At 45.1% G+C, this 20,305-nt stretch overlaps 1 protein-coding gene across 2 annotated transcripts in view; it reads left to right on the forward strand.

The window, feature by feature from the left end:
- Positions 1-20,305, forward strand: part of USP24 (ubiquitin specific peptidase 24) — a 1,409,949-nt gene that overhangs the window by 838,361 nt on the left and 551,283 nt on the right. For both annotated transcript variants that reach the window (XM_069232604.1, XM_069232603.1), the window contains exons 43-45: positions 2,250-2,375; positions 3,140-3,238; positions 6,568-6,650. In XM_069232604.1, coding sequence (XP_069088705.1) covers positions 2,250-2,375; positions 3,140-3,238; positions 6,568-6,650 — 308 coding nt within the window. The remainder of the gene's footprint in view (positions 1-2,249; positions 2,376-3,139; positions 3,239-6,567; positions 6,651-20,305) is intronic.

Consider the following 20,305-nt stretch of genomic DNA (forward strand, 5'->3'; position numbering starts at 1 on the left):
GCTATATTCCAGTGAAACCTCAATCGCATTTAAACATTTTTTAGATGTGGTCTCCTTTGGAACGTCTGCACAGATGTCAGTTAAGGTTACCCACTGTTAAAAAAGTTTTTCTGATTTCAGTAACATCAGCGGGGAGTGTCAGTGACTCACAAGCACAGAGCACCGGCCCCCTCCTTGTTCACTTGTTTCTTTCCTGTTAAGTTGGTTCTCTGAACCTGAGCTGCTTTAGTGGTCAAGAAAGATACCTGCTTTCATTTGGATCTGTTCATTACTTTATCTATGATCCCCTACCACATCTCATGAATGAGGAGGAGGGAAACTACAGACTGGATCCAAGAAGAGCATTCACTTTTTATCTTTATTGAACCAAGGACATCACAACAGACTACCACCTCTTTTTGTAGGGTATAGAGGCAACAGGAAGGGCAAGGCAATACAAAAGAAGATATTTTCAAGGTCCATCATCGTGTGTCTTAAGATGTGCTAAACCGTATCGCACAAGGAGTACTCATAGGATATAAGAGCTTATTCCACCAGGGTGAAATCTTTGACTTCCGCCCTGGCAAAGCGAGTCAGTCCTGTGGCCGAAATATACAAGGTGACAACATGGGCAGCTTTCTTCATTTTTGTAAAGGATCTTTGCTTAGATTCAGAGTTGAGGAGAGATAACCATTTTGCTCGTTCACTCCTCTGGGATTTTGTTGTATGACCAGCCCCCAAAACTCTCCACTGAATTAGGTATTGCTTGGAAATCTAGTCAGAATGTGACAACTTTGCCACTTGAAGGATCCATCAGAAAAAAGATACTTACTTTCAGTAACAGTTTTTTTTTGTGGATTCTCTGTTTTCAGATTCCTCAGTGAACCCTCCTGTCTCCCCTTCTTGATGTTTGGACACAGGTTTTTCCGCTTCATAAAGTTTCAAATAAGATGTTGCACTCCACCCTCACAATAATGTTATCATTATCATCCCAATTTCCTCAAAGGCATGGAAAGTATGGATGGGAAACAGACATCAGGACGCCGTAGTGGGGTGTTATGCTCCATGGACATCACAATGGTGTCATTTCCTGTGCCAGTATGAGCAAAAGCACTCTACTGGCATTGAAGAGCTTTTGAGAAAGTTTACATATCCAATCTGCACCTGGGTTGTTCCTTAGATGAGGAATCTGCAGGTAGATAGAGTATCCAGCATAAAGAGCATCATTAAAGGTAAGTCACTTTTTCGTAGCAACTTTGCTTTTAATGTTTCATGGCCCTACTGTATTTGTTTTTAAATTAGTGTACAATATTTTAATTGTCTTCAGTTTGAGCAGTTTTCATTTACAAAATTCAAAAACGGAATTAGACAATTATATGCATATGATGTGACAATGTTTTAGTGAGTTACTAGTTGAAATAGAAATGTCAGTAAGAATGGTAGTGATATAAATAAAACACACAAAAGTTGAAGGGAGGAATGCTTGCAATTTGTCTAACCACTAGCAGTTGATCAGGGTAGCATTCCAACAAATCGTTATTTTGCTCACTGTGCCTCCTCAGTTTGGACCCAGCCATATGCAAATCAGTCTTGACCCTACTTCACTTGAGAATAGTCCAGACCAAACTACCAGGCCAGGTCCTCCCTCAACTGCAACACAAGCAACTCAGGACCGGTTTTGCCCAGTTATGAGCTTATCAGTCGGGCACAACGGTTCCACTGACACAGTGAGCACGAGACCTGCGTCTGGGCATACCCATACCACTTAGGGTGGTGCATGAAACACACAGAAGGTGATGATAAGGAGTAATACCACATAAATATTGCAGTCTTTATTAAAGTTTGAAAACATCTTTTTTCACAAATTATTCTATTCATTAGAAACATCTGTTCCCAATGTCTGGTGGTAACATTTGGAGTAACATTGGCACCATTTGTGCCCTAGAAATTATGGCTTTCATTGACCAATTTATACTTATACAGGTACTGTGAGTTCTCAAAGCTTTGTATGTAAAATATAACCAACTCTGGATGTAATGACCGTTATGAAATAATGAAAGGTCTACGTTGAAAATCATCCCTACTTTAACAAACCTTGTGATGTTTTATGAGGTACTTGCTTTGAGGAACAACACCTGCCTTAGTGACAACTTAATATTTTTTTTTAATGTTTTTAGCAATGTTGGTTTTAGCGAACTAATTTTTGGTGTACAGTACCTCATTGGGAAGATGTGTGCAGTTCATAGCATCAGTCTTTTTTCTTTTAAAAGGCATTACTTTCTATCGACGATGATACAGACAATCCAGATGACAATGTATTCTACCAAGTCCAGTCTCTTTTCGGACATCTGATGGAAAGCAAGCTCCAGTACTATGTGCCTGAGAACTTCTGGAAGGTATATATCCTTTCTCTTTTGCTGCTTTTCTCATGCTGGATATTACTACTGAAATAGACATTTTGAAAATAACTTCTCTATTTTGATGGGATTTTAGGAAAAAGCATTTTGTGTGTAGTCCCTGCTTAAGGAAACAGTGGGTAATTTGTGGTTCCCCAACGGTACTAAAATTACCTATGCCTTCTAATAGGCAAAAGCAGTAAATGTTTTCCTTCCAAAAAGAGCAATCTTTCCCTCTCACATTCTATCTCCAGGCTTAGTTTCTTGCAGCTGTGACCATGTCATTAACTGTGGATGCATACCCAGAAATGAAGTGGCACCTGCTAGAAACTCCATTGCTGTTCTCAACTGATGCTTCTTCCTACTTCGTGGTTATCTACACTGTAAGGAGTACCTGTGAACCGTGCAGGACAGTGGATGTGTACACAGGAAGGAGCTGGGGGAAGGTGGCAGGAGAAACCTCTTTGCTCCCGTCCTGACTTACTTTCATCCACTGCATTTCTCATAAAATACCTTTATGGGCATGTAGTGCATCATTTTGGCACATGTAGTTGATTTATATAATGTATAATGTGTGTGTGTATATATAACATACAGTACAATACATATACATACAGGGGGGGTTCCCACCTGGCAGCAGAGATCTGTTTGATCTAACATAACTTCATATTATTTAAAAAAATTACATTTCTCCAGGTTTCTCTATTTAATTGCAGTGTGGATTGTAATGGGAAGCGTTTTTTTTATTTGTGGAATATCTTTAGATCTTCAAGATGTGGAATAAGGAACTTTATGTCCGGGAACAACAGGATGCTTATGAATTCTTCACTAGTCTTATAGATCAAATGGATGAGTATCTGAAGGTACAGTATTTGTCATCATGTTAGAATACACTCATATCCGTTGATTAACCTTGAAATAGAAAAATCCTGTAAATGTACATGTCAAGAAAATACCCATTTGAGAAGGTCCCTTAACTATTGATAGTCCTGTGGGGATTTATTTTTCCTTGTATGCTATCTCTGTAGATATTTTTTTTCTGAGTTGTGTGAGTTTAGGAAAGATATTTTGTAAAAGAATCCTCCAGGATTCTCAGCACTTCCCCAATGGTTTTTAGTCAACAGTTGTGTTTCCATCTGTAAGATGGGGAAAATAAATCTGTAGAATTATCAACTAGTTGATAAGAATTGAGACCATGGACGCAACTCAAGCAAATATGAAGGTTATTTTCCTGTTTCATCTCAGTTGCAATACAGAGCAATCGCAACCATAATAGGTTTCAATACACGTGTTTTCTAAAAATGTTCTATCATAGTTTTATTCTAAAATGTTTTGTTTTTCTTATGCATTCTGTTATTGAAATTCTTTGTGTTGCAATAAAGCGAAATGTTGTATTGGTTTTGCCAAAATGTGTATTTGAGATCTCTTTTAGTCGGAAATAAAGCCCTTTGTTTTATTAAAAGCATCACACTGTCCCAAAGAATGTGTGATCGATTTTCCCAGTATGAAAAAGAAAATGTTTATTATTTAGTCAAGTTATGGTACCAATTAATTATTACGGTTAGGAGTTGAAGAATGGGCTCTATGTAGTCCGTCTCTGATTCTGTATTTCTCTTATGTGCTCTCTCTTCTCTAAACTTAGTAAGATTTTCCCCAGTTGTTTTGCTGCGCTTCAGGAATAAGGAGTAAGCCATTAATCTCTGATAATTCTATCTGTAACTATCTGCACTGGATGCTGATTTACAAAACTAACATACTGCTGCATCTACCAGACTATTCCGTTTCCGTAGATACAGTCTCTTTGTAGTTAGTTAAAAAAATCAGAGACAGCAATCAAGCTGTGGCTCTAAATCACTTGATAAATACAAATTTTATGAAGAAAACCATGGATTTTGAACTGAATATAATGTTAAATGATTCTGAAGGAGCTTTTTCAGAACAATTTTTTGTGGACATTCACTTGCTATAGGACCACAAAAATATTGGGAAATTTAGAGGACAACATTCAGTCTCCTGTCATTGTGCATTCCCACATGACTCCCAGTAGAACAAAAACATGAAATGGTGCACAGAGAGAGAGAGACACACAGACTGAGATTGTCAACTAAAACAGGAAAGGCACAAAAGCATGACCATATAAAAGGTTCTTTGAAAAAGGATGACCCAGGGAAACACACGAGTCCTAGACATTTCTAAAATTAGAGTTTTAGGAGCAGTGACATGACCTGAAAGGATCGTATCACTTTCTTTGCATCAGAATATCTGCAAACATTAATGTTAGTCTAAGAAGCTGAATTTTATCTAATTTCTTTCACAAATAGCTGCAGAATGTGTGGGCCACAGCAAAAGATCCTCTCTCACAACATTCCCACATTTCTTCTGATAGGACAACCTTTCCCACATGTTTGGGTGTACCTTTTGCTGGGGTTAAGAAAGTATACAACATGCTGAAAAGGGAAGAAGAGTTTCTTTTATGAGACTTTCCTAATGCTGCATGACTGCAACATTCGGACCCAGGACCGGCCAGGTAATCTGACTAACCCATGGTAAAAGACATATCTGGGAGGGGTTTGACATATATTTGATGTTTGCAAGGCATTCTCTGTAAGAAAACATTGTAGTGTCCCCTCAAACAACACTACATCCACAACACCACTGTGACCTCTGCCTCCTGCTTAAGCAGTTGAGGGACCTGCTCCAAATTCCCCCAGGACACCCAGGATCATATTGATTCAAGCAACCAAACAAAGAAACTGAGTTTGGAAGGTTGGACGTTGGCTCCTTGACAGAAGGCATACTTTGCTCTAGTTCGTAGACCTGGTTCATAGTCCTTCTCCTTTATGTGGATTTAAAATAGACAAAAAATCCACCAGCAGACTTGAGCCTATTTGAAAATATGTTCTCTGGGGAAAAACACAAGGGAAAACAGTGGCTTAACTAAACACCTAGTGATCATAGATCACTGTGGTGCCTATACGACTAGGGTTAAAGGACAGAGTACAGAAAGCTTGTCTTGTACTCACACATGCACATTTAAATAATTTTAAAGTGATTGAGAAATGTTGTGCTCAAGACACTTGCTACTAATATGTTGTACACTTAAGGAAGTCTCTGAAAGTAAAGATCTATCAAAATACAGACAACTATATGTATAAGATGTAATTGTAGGTGCTAAAGTGACATATGTAAGTAAAACAATCCTGGGAAGGAAATTATTCCCTCCGCTAAAATGGGGACATAGTTTCTCGCACATACAACACATAAATCGATACATTGTGGCCAGGTCTATAATGTTGCTAGAAGTGCAAACTATAACGGGGCGTAAAGACACTTAGAGTCTGATTTAGAAGTGGGTGGAGGGAATACTCCATCAGAAACATGACAGATGTCCTGTTCGCCGTATTACGATCCCCATAAGATAGAATGGCATCGTAATACGACAGACGGGATATCTGTCACATTTGTGAAGGAATATTCCCCTCCGCCGACTTCTAAATCCAGCCCTTAGTGCCTCTGAAAAACATGAATGACCACCATTGAAATACAGACTGAATATGTTATGCACTTATTCAGGGACATCAAGGTGTCACTGTCTCAGAGCAAAAAACAAGAGACTGCTTTCAGCATTGTGTCTGGATGAACATCCATACTATTAGTTTGATTATTTTAGTCAACATGCACATAGTGCCAAAAATATTAAAGCAGCAACCAATGGAAAAATGCTTTAAAGGGAATGAATGTCAGTCTCTAAAACCAAACACTGCAAATAGCAAGCCCCAACAACTGTGCTATAACTCGCACTTTGAAAATGAGTAAAGGAAAGGCTTACTTAATAACGTAAAAGTATATATAAGAAATCATGTTATCTGAGTTTAGTAACTTTGATATCTATTATCCGGTGGTTACATTCACTTTATCAAGTTTAATTTTTGCAATTTTATTGTTTTTTCAGGTGTCTATCACCAACATAATATGAGCAAAACAGAATAGCATTCACGGTTGTTTGTGAGGGTTGTAAATGTACAGAATGAATTAGTAGCAAAGTTTTCGTTCCTGTGTCTTCAGTTTGAAGAATATAAACGTGCTTACTTACTATGGTAAAATATTTTCTTTGAAACAAGCAGGGTGATTTTTGGCTGGCCTGTTTACGTGCAGCAATACCATATTGTCTGTTTCTTGTGTTTTATTGTAGAAAATGGGCCGAGAACAGATATTTAAAAATACTTTCCAGGGTGTCTTTTCAGATCAGAAGATTTGTAAGGACTGCCCCCACAGGTTAGTTCCTCATCTTTTTCACTATTTACTGTCTGCTAAAAACCTCTCAAGTAACATTTTGCTTTTGATTTGTATGCGTTTGTTACCTGGTATCAAATAAGGTATTCCTTTATCTTAATGGCTTTTTCATGCTGTTTTTATTACGTAGAAGAGCATTCCTTCCTTTAGCCCTTGCATTCATATCTAGCGTTTTGAGCAAGTGTCAAATCAAATGGAACATTTACTGTGTTTAATATTGTGCTTCTTTGGTTCCCAAAATTTGATTGAGCTTTCATCCCATAGAAGCTATGTTCATGGTCTGGAATCTGCTCCCTCCTAGTCCATGTCTCATTGTATAGCAGTCTGTTGCTCTTGTTTATTAGACACTTTCAAAATAATGTCAGGATTATGTATTATAGTTACTTCAGACTTCTTAAAAATATTAGTAATATACCAAACTATTTAATACAATAGTGCAATTCAGAAAATAGAGAGTTGCAGGAAAGTGAATCACCACTTTGAATTAAGTGACATAAGCAGGGAAGAGAGGTGAGGCTGCACATTGTAGATTACTTGGATACAGTCACATTTAACAATATTTTTTTATGATTACAGTTGGAAAAGACAGCTCAGTGTTTGCCTTAACTCTTGCTGAGTCCTGATTTAATCCCCCCTTTTGAGTCGTAGCATTTTAAATTACTTTTCTTTATTGCTGAAAAGCTTTATAGTCCACTTCATCTGGCTGTCTTCTACTGCTGCTTGTCAAAGAGTGGCCAGTTCTGAACAAAGGTTGCTTCCCATTACTCACTACTTCTGTAATTCTCCCAAACTCGGACAGGCTACTCTCAGGCAAGCTGTTCTCCGACTTTACACAGTACATTCGCTGGTATGGAATCTTGAAAGGTGTGATCATGTAGGTGACTTAGTGTTTTGATCTCTTTATAGTTTTGCAGAATGTCATGTGTGGGCGATGAGCTTTGTGAGTTCTCTCTTGGTAGTGTCACCTGGCTATAACTGTTGTCATGGCCCTGTTTACTACACTGTGAGTAACATTAAAGTCCTCCTGGTCGTAGATGCAATTGAGAATTTAATTGCCATAACCTTTAAGTTCTTAGATACAGCTATTCTTAACAAAGAGTGCCCAGAATCTGTTGAAGGCATAGACTGCACTGAACTGTCCTCGGGGCTAATTACTTGTCAAACAGATCCCATTACTCTGGAATCCAGTAGTGGCCATGTTGCTAGACTTATTTTCAATCTCATTGATGCTTCTTTATTAAATGTCAAATTGAATGTCCCCTGGCTCTCTAGGCAGATAATCCATAGCTCAAATGGTGCTTGCAGAAGGCAACCATTGGCTCGATTCAATTGTTCTGAGGACCTTCTATACTAGGTTATCCCATTTTCTTCTGCAGTGGTGGAAACCATTCTTGAGGGTTGTATAGCACCTGAGTACAGAGTTGTCCAAGGCGTGTTCAACAAAAACAAAATAAAAGATAGTGCCCTGCCCCAAATTGGAGTTTTGATTCCTGGGTAGACCTGCAACGAGGCGTAATCTTACCATGCAGTCAAGTATATGCCTTTAACTAGGACCAAAAATAAACATCGGCACAAATATCTCCTCAAGCTTCTGCTGAATCTGCTTACCCAAAGCACAACAACTCTGGTCTCCTTTCCATTGTTTTCATGCTGAAACAGAATGGTGAATTCTGTTCCTGTATAGATAGCAGACCCCTAAACAAAGTCATCATAAAGAGCAGAAACCTATGGTACCCTTGATCCCAGTTCTTCTGAAGCAAGAATGTCAGCAACCATTTCTACAAAACCAGGCCTTTGAGGGTTAATTGGAGAGATAGGTGAGTGGAGATTCCCTTCAACATCTACATGAGCATAATTTTTTTGCTACACTTGAAAAATGTATTTTACACCTGACAAATGTTCGGTTTCTAGGCTTACTTATCACCCTGCTAGAGATACAAAAGGACCAAAGAAAAGTGAAAGCTATTTTGATCTGGCCTTCACCCTCTTGTTTCAAGGAAATTCAGAACTTGCTTGGATTTGCCAATTTCTACAGGCAGTTTATTGCTTACTCTTCTACTATTGTTGCCCCTATAATATGTTTCCTGCAGAAAGGATTGTTGTTTTCTGGGACCTTGGAAACAGAAGCTGCCCTCCAGAGGTAAAAAGAGGGCTTTACCTCAGCGGCATCTTCAGACACTAAAGCCCTACACTTCCATATGTGGTGGAGGCTGATGCTTCTTAAATTGTGATCGGTGGAGTATTAGCTCAGTGAAACATAAAGATTAGATAACTTCATTTTTTTGACTTTGTCCAAAAAACTGATCCCCACTGTAAGGAAATACCTCCTTGGAATGGTTACGCCCTGACTTTTTGACTTTCCTGATGCTAAGTTTTGATTGAAAGTGTGCTGGGACCCTGCTAACCAGGCCCCAGCACCAGTGTTCTTTCCCTAAACTGTATGTTTGCTTCCACAATTGTCACAGCCCTTGCACTCAGATAAGTCCCTTGTAACTGGTACCCCAGGTACCAAGGGCCCTGATGCCAGGAAAAGGTCACTAAGGGCTGCAGCATGTCTTATGCCACCCTGGGAACCCCTCACTGAGCAGATGCACACTACCTCACAGCTTGTGTGTGCTGGTGGGGAGAAAATGACAAAGTCGACATAGCACTCCCCTCAGAGTGCCATGCCAACCTCACACTGCCTGTGGCAGAGGTAAGTCACCCCTCTAGCAGGCCTTACAGCCCTAGGGCAGGGTGCACTATACCACAGATGAGGGCATATGTGCATGAGCACTATGCCCCTACAGTGTCTAAGCAAAACCTTAGACATTGTAAGTGCAGGGTAGCCATAAGAGTATATGGTCTGGGAGTTTGTCAAACACGAACTCCACAGTTCCATAATGGCTACACTGAAATCTGGGAAGTTTGGTAACAAACTTTTGAGCACAATAAATGCACACTGATGCCAGTGTGCAATTTATTGTAACGTGCACCCAGAGGGCATCTTAGAGATGCCCCCTGAATACCAATCCGACATCTAGTGTGGGGCTGACCAGTTTCTGCCAGCCTGCCACAACCAGACGAGTTGCTGGCCACATGGGGAGAGTGCCTTTGTCACTCTGTGGCCAGGAACAAATCCTGCACTGGGTGGAGGTGCTTCACACCTCCCCCTGCAGGAACTGTAACACCTGGTGGTGAGCCTCAAAGGCTCACCCCCTTTGTTACAGGACCCCAGGGCATCCCAGCTAGTGGAGATGCCCGCCACTGGCCCCTCTTTTGGCGGCAAGGCTGGAGGAGATAATTAGAAAAACAAGGAGGAGTCACCCACCTGTCAGGACAGCCCCTAAGGTGCCCTGAGCTGAGGTAACCCCTAACTTTAGAAATTGTCTCCTGAGTCGAGAACCTGCAACCAGTGACACATCCAACAGGGACCAGCGACCTCTGAAGCCTCAGAGGACTGCCCTGTCCCCCAAGACCAAGAAACTCCCGTGAGCAGCGGCTCTGCTCAAAAACAGCTACATCTTTACAACAAAGAAGCAACTTCCAAAGAACTCACTTTTCCTGACGGAAGCGTGAGACTTCACACTCTGCACCCGACGCCCCCGGCTCGAGATCCAGAGAACAAACACCACAGGGAGGACTCCCCGGTCACTGCGACCCCGTGAGTAGCCCGAGATGACCCCCCCTGAACCCCCACAACGATGCCTGCAGAGAGAATCCAGAGGCTCCCCCGACCGCGACTGCCTGTAACAAGGGACCCGACGCCTGGACCAAGCTCTGCACCCGCAGCCCCCAGGACATGAAGGAACCGAACCTCAATGCAGGAGTGACCCCCAGACGACCCTCTGCCTAGCCCAGGTGGTGGCTGTCCTGAGAAGCACCCCCTGTGCCTGCCTGCACCGCTAGAGTGACCCCTGGGTCCCTCGTTTCCTATCCAAAACCTAATGCCTGCTTTGCACACTGCACCCGGCCGCCCCTGTGTCGCTGAGGATGTCTTTTGTGTACATGCTTGTGTCCCGTCACCCCCCCCCCCTCCCCCAGTGCTCTACAAAAACCCCCTGGTCTGCCCCTCGAGGACGCAGGTACTTACCTGCAGGCAGACTGGAACCGGAGCACCCCTGTTCTCCAAAGGCGCCTATGTGTTTTGGGTGCCTCTTTGACCTCTGCACCTGACCAGCCCTGAGCTGCTGGTGTGGTAACTTTGGGGTTGCCCTGAACCCCCAACGGTGGGCTGCCTCTGCCCAGGAACTGAGACTTGTAAGTGTTTTGCTTACCTCACAATCTAACCTTTACTTACCTCTCCCAGGAACAGTTGATTTTTGCACTATGTCCACTTTTAAAATAGGTTATTGCCATTTTAACAAAGACTGCATATGATATTGCTTTTATTCAAAGTTTCTAACTTACATGTGTGGAGTACCTTGCATTTTATGTATTTACTTCAAATCTTGAACCTGTGGTTCTTAAAATAAAATAAGAAAGGATATTTTTCTATATAAAAACCTATTGGGCTGGAGTAAGTCTTTGAGTGTGTGTTCCTCATTTATTGCCTGTGTGTGTACAACAAATGCTTAACACTACCCTCTGATAAGCCTACTGCTCGACCACTCTACCACAAAATAGAGCATTTGAATTATCTCATTTTGCCACTGTCTTACCTCTAAGGGGAACCTTTGGACTCTGTGCACACTATTTCTTACTTTGAAATAGTATATACAGAGCCAACTTCCTACACCCACATTGTGTAATAATATCATAACTGAGAAGAGGCTACTAACCATTAAGGTAACCTTCTCTAAGAGAGGAGGCATTACCACATGTGGGCCCTCCACAACATGACCGTTTACCATAAACATGCAGTTTCTACGCTCAGTACGAGCATTGTCTCCAAAATATTGGACTGGATGTTGTATCTGAAAGAGACTGCTAGATGGAGATTCCTTACCTTAGAATTTTCCCCCTGGTGTCAGACTGGATCCAGAGTTTTTTTCTTTGAGCAATACCCTTGTGTGTCGGTAGATGGTGTGGGTCGACTCCGCGGGCGTCGTTGGCGTCGTAGTTGCTGTGATGACATCCGTAGTTGTACATAGAGGCAGCCTCAGCACAGTGATGTCAGTTATTTTCTTTCAGCAGCAAGTGCTGATCTGGAGAGAGCTACCATTGGTCAATTTTTGACCAACTTCGACTCTTTGGTTTACCTTTTGTGAAGTTTTGGTGTGTCGAGAGTCCCTAAAGACCAACTTCAAACCGCGTGAGGACTGTCACTGCATGATTTCGGGTCTGTTTGTGGTGCCTGGAGCGCGACCACAACCCAGAGTCATGCTACGAGTGCCGGGCTGATGCAACGAAAGGCTTTGAGGGAGCGGTTCCTCAAGCTTATGGTGGCCCAGCACTTGACTCCGCATAGGTCCCAGATTCACTTGAGGGGAAGGTCTCAAGACCGGTCACGGAGCCACCACCACTCGGCGTCTTTGAAGTCTTCGGGTCAAGGTAAGAAGAAGAAGAAGTCGAAGAAATCCTGTCATCCTTCGACTTCACCCCATCATTCGGCTGATGCGACTCGGGAGGAGCGTCAATGCTCGAGACCTCTGTCTTTGGAGCCTGTTTTTAGGTCCACTCTGCACCTCCGCTAGTTTCTGGGAGCCGGAGCGACCCCTCCCCAATTGAAGGTATTTTATGAGGCCATGCACCTCATTTTTGGGGAGTCTGACCCTGCTACGGCATCTTCGGGCCCAAGGAGTTCGGTTTGGGGGCTTTCAGATTCCATGTTGGTGGCTCTGGCTCCAGCCACCGAAGTCCCCCAGATCTGCTCTCGGATCCACACCGGCACTGGTCGTACCATCAAGACCTTTCCCGGTGCCGGTTCGATTGTCGATGCTCCCGACGTTGGTGCTGCCTACCATCGACCCGATCCTGATTTCCAACGACTCAGAGTCAGACCGGCGTCGACCAACACCGCCTCCTTTTTCAGTCAGGCCTATTCACCCATGGTTGGATTCTGACCCTTATTCTTATGGGTTCAAATTCGGGGAAGGATTGGAGGGGTGTCTGGACCCTTATGAATACCAGGATGACCCTAACTTGGACTGGGCACAGGAGTTGGGCGAGGTTAGTGGTCTGGATACCTCTCCAGATGCTGGCATGGTGTCTCTTCCTACTGTGACTACGGGAGAGGGAGCAACTTATTGTATGATGGTCAGTAGGGCGGCTGAGGATCTCTGCTTTGAGCTGCCTACTGTTCAGGACATGGCTAAGCTCCTGACAGTGGTGCTTCAACCATGGGCCTCCACATCTGAGCCTCTTCTTCCATTCAATGAGGCCCTCACTGGTGTCCTTATGGGTACTTGGTCTAGACTCAACACAGGGGCTCCTGTAAACAGGATAATCGCACACCACCATCGGCCTGCCCCGAACAACCCTAAATTCCTGTCCCAACACCCCACACCTGAGAGCCTTGTCATCCAGGGATACTCATCTTTGGGCATATTCTCTTACTGACCTCTGGATCGGGAATCAAAAAGGCTGGAACAATTTGGGAAGAAGATGTTTTCTTTCTCCAGTCTCATGCTGCGGTCAATGAACACCGCATACCTTTTGGACCATTATACTCACTCTCTGTTGGATACGGTTGCGCAGGTTGTGCGTCAGATACCAGAGGAGGCCCGTGCTCCCAGTCTGTCACCAATAGGAGAGACGCGGCCAAGTTTACTAGCCGATGTGGGCTGGACACAACCGACCCTAGATAGATCGGTTGCTACGACGGTGGCTTTGAGGTGCCACGCCTGATTACGCACATCTGGTTTCCCACAGACTCTTATGGACATACCCTTTGATGGCTCCCATCTCTTTGGAGACAAGGTGGATTCTGCGCTGGAGGGGTTCAACGACTCCTAGGCTGCGGCTCGGTCCCTCTGCCTTTCCACTGCCCCTCATCCCCAACCGTCCACTTTTCGCCCCTTTCATGACTTCGGAAGGGGCTCCCTGTCGCCTCCCTTGCCCAGCTACTGTGCCACCCCTGCTGTTCAGCAGCTGGTGGCCAGGGACGCGGAATCCCATGTGGTCGTGTGACAGGAAGCCAGAGGTCTGCCTAGTCCACCCCTGCTGCAGCCTCCAAACCCTCCTAGTCCATCCCCTCCCTCTGGTCCAGTTGGCAACAGGATTTGGCATCACCTGCCCCATTGGGAATCTATCACTACGGACAGGTGGGTTTTGCAGATTGTTCGAAGGGGCTACTCCCTCTCCTTCGAATCTGCCCCACCAGCCATGCCTTCATTTACCAAAGGATCATTTGACACTTCTCTGCCAAGATGTCGCAGCTTTCTTGGCCAAGGGAGCCATAGAAGAGGGCCCCTGCACCAGAAGTAGGTTGTGGGTGTTATTCCTGCTTCTTTCTGGTGCCCAAAAAGGACAAGGGCTTGCATCCTATCCTAGACATTCGGGCCCTCAGTCTCTTCCTCAAGAAGGAGAAATTCAAAATGTTCACCCTGGCTCAGATCCTATCTGCCTTGGACCCAGACGACTGGATGGTATTGTTGGACTTACCAAACGCTTATTTCCATATTCTGATCCTTCCTGCCCTCAGACGTTACCTACGATTCGTGATAGGTCACTAGCACTTTACCATGCTCCCCTTCAGCCTTACCAGCGCCCCATGGGTGTTCACGGAAGGGATGGCGGTGGTTGCAGCTCATCTGTGCAGGTTGGGGTTTCAGTCTTCCCCTACCTCGACAACTGGCTATTGAAGGCGGACTCGCCCCAGAAAGTCGTCTCCCACCTTCAGACTATGGTGAACCTCCTGCACACGCTGAGGTTTACTATAAATGTGCTGAAGTCACACCTGACTCTCAGACGTTCCCTTTCATCAGAGCTGTTCTAGACACAGTGCAGTTTCTGGCCTATCCTCCCGAAAAGCGAGTCCAGTATATTCAGGCTATGGCCAAAAAAAGAGTACACTGTTCCAAGAGAACACACAGGGGACCTAAATGTTTAGGAGCAAGAGCCCTCACACACCTATTCGGATGTCCTGCTTCATCATCGGGGGATGCTCCTCGTCAGACCGGCGCTGCAATGTCTGATGGGCTCCACTTACGGGGGTTCTTTGCCGGAGATCTTCTGTAGAGTTTGCCAAGGTTGAATATCTAAGGTGATGCCTAAGGGCAGACACTTGTCAGACAGGAGAGAAATATTTAAAATTGGTTCTAAACCTCAACAACCAAAATATTTAATGACCAGTACCAAGGATTTAGACCAAGACTAAAAACAACGTGAAAGTGATGGTGTGAGAAGTAATGCTCAGCCACTTTCTGTGCATGAGTAAGGGCAAGGAAATTATCACTCTGCCTCTAGATACAGGTCAACATGTTTCGCATCCGGTGGTCCAAACGGATCCAATGACACTTCATCAGGACCAATCAAAAATCCAAAATAAAAACTTCTCCTGAAAATACTCAAAATATAGACTCTATTGGGTCTCTATGAGGACAAGGAAAAAGGTAGTTCTAGTCACTTACATTAAAGTCTATTGTCCGTCAGGTCAACTAAACAAAAGGGTCACCCTGTGGAAAAAAGGTAAGTTAATTCAATAGTATATAGCGTATACTTGAGCACAACCCGTGTTCAATAAGTGCACACACGCTGTGGCGTCCATGATGCAGTATAATGCAAATCAAACGGCTAACATTTAGGTCCCCTGTGTGTTCGCTCAGAACAGTGTACTCTTTGTTTTGTCACTAGCTTATTGGGAGAAAGTACACTGGACCAATAATCTCCCTCTTCTTTGATATTTATTCAGGCTATGGTTCTGATCTTTCTGCCTCTATCTTGGGTTTCGGTGAGACTGACTCTGAGGCTGCTGGGCCTCGTGGACTCCTGCATCCTGCTAGTGACATATGCTAGTGACATATGCCAGATGGCATATGCAGGCTCTGCAATGGCACTTGAAGTTCCAGTGGGAGCAGCATCAGGGAAATCTCTCCGACATGGTCCAGATCTAGGAGGGGCCTGTGAAAGACCTGCATTGGTGGCCTTCAAATCAGCATTGGTCAACAGCAGATCCCTCTTCCTTCCCCAACCAGATCTATCCATAGTGACTGACACGTCACTTCTGGGATGGGAAGGCCACATTGGAGAGGTGGAGACGAGAGGCCTCTGGTTTCTGGCAGAGTCTGAGCTCCATATCAGTCTTTTCATGCTCTGGGCGATCAGGCTTGTGTTGAAAGCATGTCTTCCCCCTCTCAAAGGGAAAGTAGTGCAAGTGTTCACAGACAACACTACCGCCATGTGATACTGCAACAACAGGGCGAGTAGGGTCCTGGACCCTTTGTCAGGAGGCGCTATGCCTCTGAACATGGCTGGCACATCAGGGCATCACTGTGGTGGTTCAGAATCTGGTGGGCTCTCTAAACGCCAGAGCAGACAAACTCAGCCATCTATTCATAGCCGATCACAAATGGTGCCTGCATCCGGAGGTGGCACAGGGTCTCTTTCAGCAGTGGGGAGCGCCTTGGTTAGATCTGTTCGCCTCTGCAGAGAACGCGCAATGCCAGCTGTTTTGTGCGTTGGAGTTTCCAAGGAGGCACTCGCTCGGAGGCGCTTTTCGTCTCGAGTGGAACTCCGGCCTCCTTTATGCCTTTCCGCCTATACCACTTCTGTCCAGAGTTCTCAAGAAGATCAAGAACGTCTGGGCCCAAGTAATCTTGGTGGCTCCGGACTGGGTACAGAGAGTATGGTATCCAGAGCTTTTGAGCATGGCCACCGGTACTCCACTCAGACTGCCCCTTCAGGAGGGTCTTCTATCGCCGCAGCAAGGGACAGTTCTCCTCCCGAATATGTCCAATCTCCACCTTTATGCGTGGAGATTCAGCGGCGGCAGTTGACGGCTTTTGACCTTCCACCTGAAGTCTGTGATGTAATCTTGGCAGCCAGACGTCCCTCCACCAAAATGGTATAAGCCTGTCATTGGCATAAATTTGTGACATGGTGTACCAACAAATCTGTTGATCCCCTTTCTGCTCCTCTTTCTGAGGTTCTTTTGGTCATTCTTTCATTGGTCTGCCAGGGCTCTGCTTTGGGCACCCTTAAAGGTTATTTATCGGCTATTTCAGCCTTTCTTAGGCTGCCTGATCAACCGTCACTCTTTAAGTCTCCTTTTGTTAGTAGATTCCTTAAGGGCCTCTCCCCTTTGTTTCCTCCCACTCCGTTTATCATGCCTCAGTAGGACCTCAATCTTGTCCTTACTTTCTAAATTTTGTAGGAAAGTGCCCTCTTTCTTGGCATGTTTCCCTTCATTTTCTGCCTGTTGTCTGTGTGTGTGTGTGTGTGTGTGTGTGTGTGTGACTGTGTTTACTGGGATCCTGCTAACAAGGTCCCCAGTGATTCTGCTGTCTTACTCTTTGCCGATGACACTCTTTTGATATCTAAGACCCCTAGTGGTCTAAGGAAACTCCTTGCGTGCTTCGAGCATTTCTGTTCATCCCAGGGACTCGAAATCAACGCAACGAAAACCAAACTAATGACCCTTAATCCCCACAGATCTTTCAAAGGGAAATTTACTTTAGAGGGCTCCTCACTCGAGAAGGTGGGCATTTTCCGCTACCTGGGCATAACACTCACTGACAACATGTCCTGGAAGCCACACATAGGAAAACAAGCCCTTAAATTAAGACAAACAACTGGGGCTCTACTAAAAAATTTCCACCTCTCACACACAAAACCAATTCGCCCAGTATTACAGTTATACGAAGCCCAGGCAGTTTCCTCAGCGCTCTACGGGGCTGAACTTTGGGGTTATAGCAAAACCCAAGACCTAACCACCGCTGAAAACAACTTCTTAAGAAACCTTGTGTCCCTTCCGCTAAGCACCCCACTGTTCCCTCTTTTCAAGGACCTCGGCATCAAACGCATTGGTCACAAAGCCCGCCTGCGACCTCTGCTGTACTGGCGACGTCTCTGGACCACTCCGGAACTTGTCATCTTCACCGAAGCTCTACAGGTCATCCTAAAAGCCGACCACCTGCACAGAATCCCCTGGCTACGATCCATCAAGGATTTACTTCACTCTATCGGGCTCGATGATCTGTGGAACTCACCAGCCACGTCAGTCTTTCCCTCGAAAAGCGAACTAAAGAAACTTTACTGGCAAAGGGCCAACAACGAAGACACTCGGGCTGCACTCCACACTACATTATCTTGTGACTTTGCCAACCTAAAAGAGTCATGCAAGTACGAAACTTTTTGGGACCTAATCACGGCCCCAAGGGAAAGGAAACTGTACTTCCAGCTCCGCATTGGAACACTCCCATTAAGACTTTTCACCAGCAGCTGGTCACACAACGAATCCACCGCATGCCCTGCTTGCAAAGCCCCCGTCGAGAATCTCCCTCACCTCCTTTTTGCATGCCCCGCGTATACTGCCCCCCGTAGGAAATGGCTGGCCCCGGCATGCAGACTACTGGGAGCACGCTGCTCTGCGCTAGCTCTGCGAATCCTTAGATCAGACACCAGGCCAACGCTAGTGATCGCTATCGCCAAATTCCTCGGAGCTAGTTGGCTTATTAGAGGGAAAACTCTCCTGGACAAAGACTCCAAATAAGACTGTCCCAACATCCTGCACAGTGCATTTCACATCATTTCATTTTATCTAATTTCATTCCATTTTATTCTATCTCATTTTTATTCCATTTTTAATTTTTATTTATATTTTACTCCCTTTGATCACCATAATTACCTGCAATTTTATTTTATCATGTGCATTTATTTGTATTTATTACTGCTCGCGCTTTTTTGGCTCTTGTAGCCGCAATAAAGCTTCTTTGAATTGAATTGATTCTGCTGTCTCCTAACTTGGTTGATGAGCCTTTTTTTTTTTACCCCACATTTGGCATACTGGTACCCCATATAAGTCTCTAGTATATGTGACATAGGCCACCGGGATACCAGGAGATCCCTATGGGCTGCAGCATGCATTATGTCACCCATAGGGAGCCCATGCAAAGTGTTCTGCAGGCCTGCCATTGCAGCATGCGTGAAAGGGTGCATGCGCACCCTTTCACTACCAGGTCACTGCAAGTCACCCCTATGGCAGGCCCTCCTAGCCCAGAGGGCCGGGTGCAAGCACCTATGTGTGAGGGCACCCCTGCACAAGCAGGTGCCCCCATGAGCTTCAGCTTCATTTTCCTGGACTTTGTGAGTGCGGGGATGCTATTTTATATGTGTACTGAACTGCCTATGTTCAGCTACATAATGGTAACTCCGCACCTAGGCATGTTTGGAATCAACCATGTCGGAATCATACCCCAATACTTTTGCGAGTTTTGGTTGTATGATTTCATGCACTCTGGGCTCTTTAGAGGACCCCCACCATTCCTGCTTACAGGGTTTTCCGGGCAGCTCCAGCTGCTGCCACCCCTCAGACCGGTTTCTGCCCTCCTGCTGCTTGATATGCTCAAGCCCAGAAAGGCAGAACAAAGGATTTTTTAACAACCCTCTCCCTTTGGAAAGTGGTGTGACTGTCTTGGGAGGGGTAGCCTCCCCAAGGCACTGGTTTTGCTTTGAAGGGCACATTAGGTGCCCTCCGTGCATAAACCAGTCCACACCGGTTCAGGGACCCCCAGTCCCTGCTCTGGCACGAAACTGGACAATGGAAAGAGGAGTGACCACTCCCCTGTCCATCACCACCCCAAGGGTGGTGCTCAGAGCTCCTCCAGAGGGTCCTTGGGTTCTGCCATCTTGTTTCTAAGGTGGGCAAGGAAGTCTGGGATCATCTGGGTGGCCAAACAGGTGATGTCAGATCCCCCTCCTGATAAGTGCTTACCTGGTTAGGTGACCAGTCCTCCTTTCAGAGCTATTTATGGCCTTCCCCTGGGGTGGGTCCTCAGATTTCACTTGCAAGATTCCAGCAGGACTCCTCTGCAACCTCTTCTTTGACTTCTGGCCTCCGGAACCATGATTGGACCCTCCAGGAACCTACAAGCTGCAGATCCACAAGGAAGACTCTTCTGCAACATTGTATCCAGTATTCATGCCAGGTTTGCAACAGTTCCCTCACCATGCATCCTCAAAAGACTGCCACTCTTCAGCCTGAACAAAAAGAAGGAATCTCCCTTGGAGTGAATGAGTCACTCCACTGCAAGCACCTACAACAAGCAAAGACCGGCTGCATATATCCCCTCTCCTTCTGAGCTGCATGGATTCTGCATCACGGGTGGTGGTCCGGAGTAGTCCTCTTGGTCCTCTCTGCCAGCTGTCCAACTTTGGTGGAGATCAGCCTTTGCGTTCCCAGGCACGACAGTACCCCCGTGCACCACGTCTCCTGCAGCTGCCAAAGCTTGTTTGTGTCTCCTCCAAGGGATCTTCAGGAGACGTGCAGCTCCAGTCCCCAGCTCTCCTTCCTGCAAATCCCTGCCTCTGCGTTACTTACCTCTGTGGTTTTCTAATACCCCCAGCTCCCCTATACACAGTTTACTTACCTAGGTGGGAGTACCTTGTTTGCCTTCCATTTTTTTCAGTAGATGGTTTGTGCCCCCCTGTAGGGTCACTGTTGGTTATTACTATTTGTGCTTTTTTGTAACCTTTTCTGTGCCTATTTCTGATTGTTAGTGTATGTATTTAGTGCATTACTTACTTCCTACAGCTGGGTTACCTGTCTACTATTTTGT

The sequence above is a fragment of the Pleurodeles waltl genome, chromosome 4_2 (genome assembly GCF_031143425.1).
Source record: "Pleurodeles waltl isolate 20211129_DDA chromosome 4_2, aPleWal1.hap1.20221129, whole genome shotgun sequence".
NCBI lineage: Eukaryota > Metazoa > Chordata > Amphibia > Caudata > Salamandridae > Pleurodeles > Pleurodeles waltl.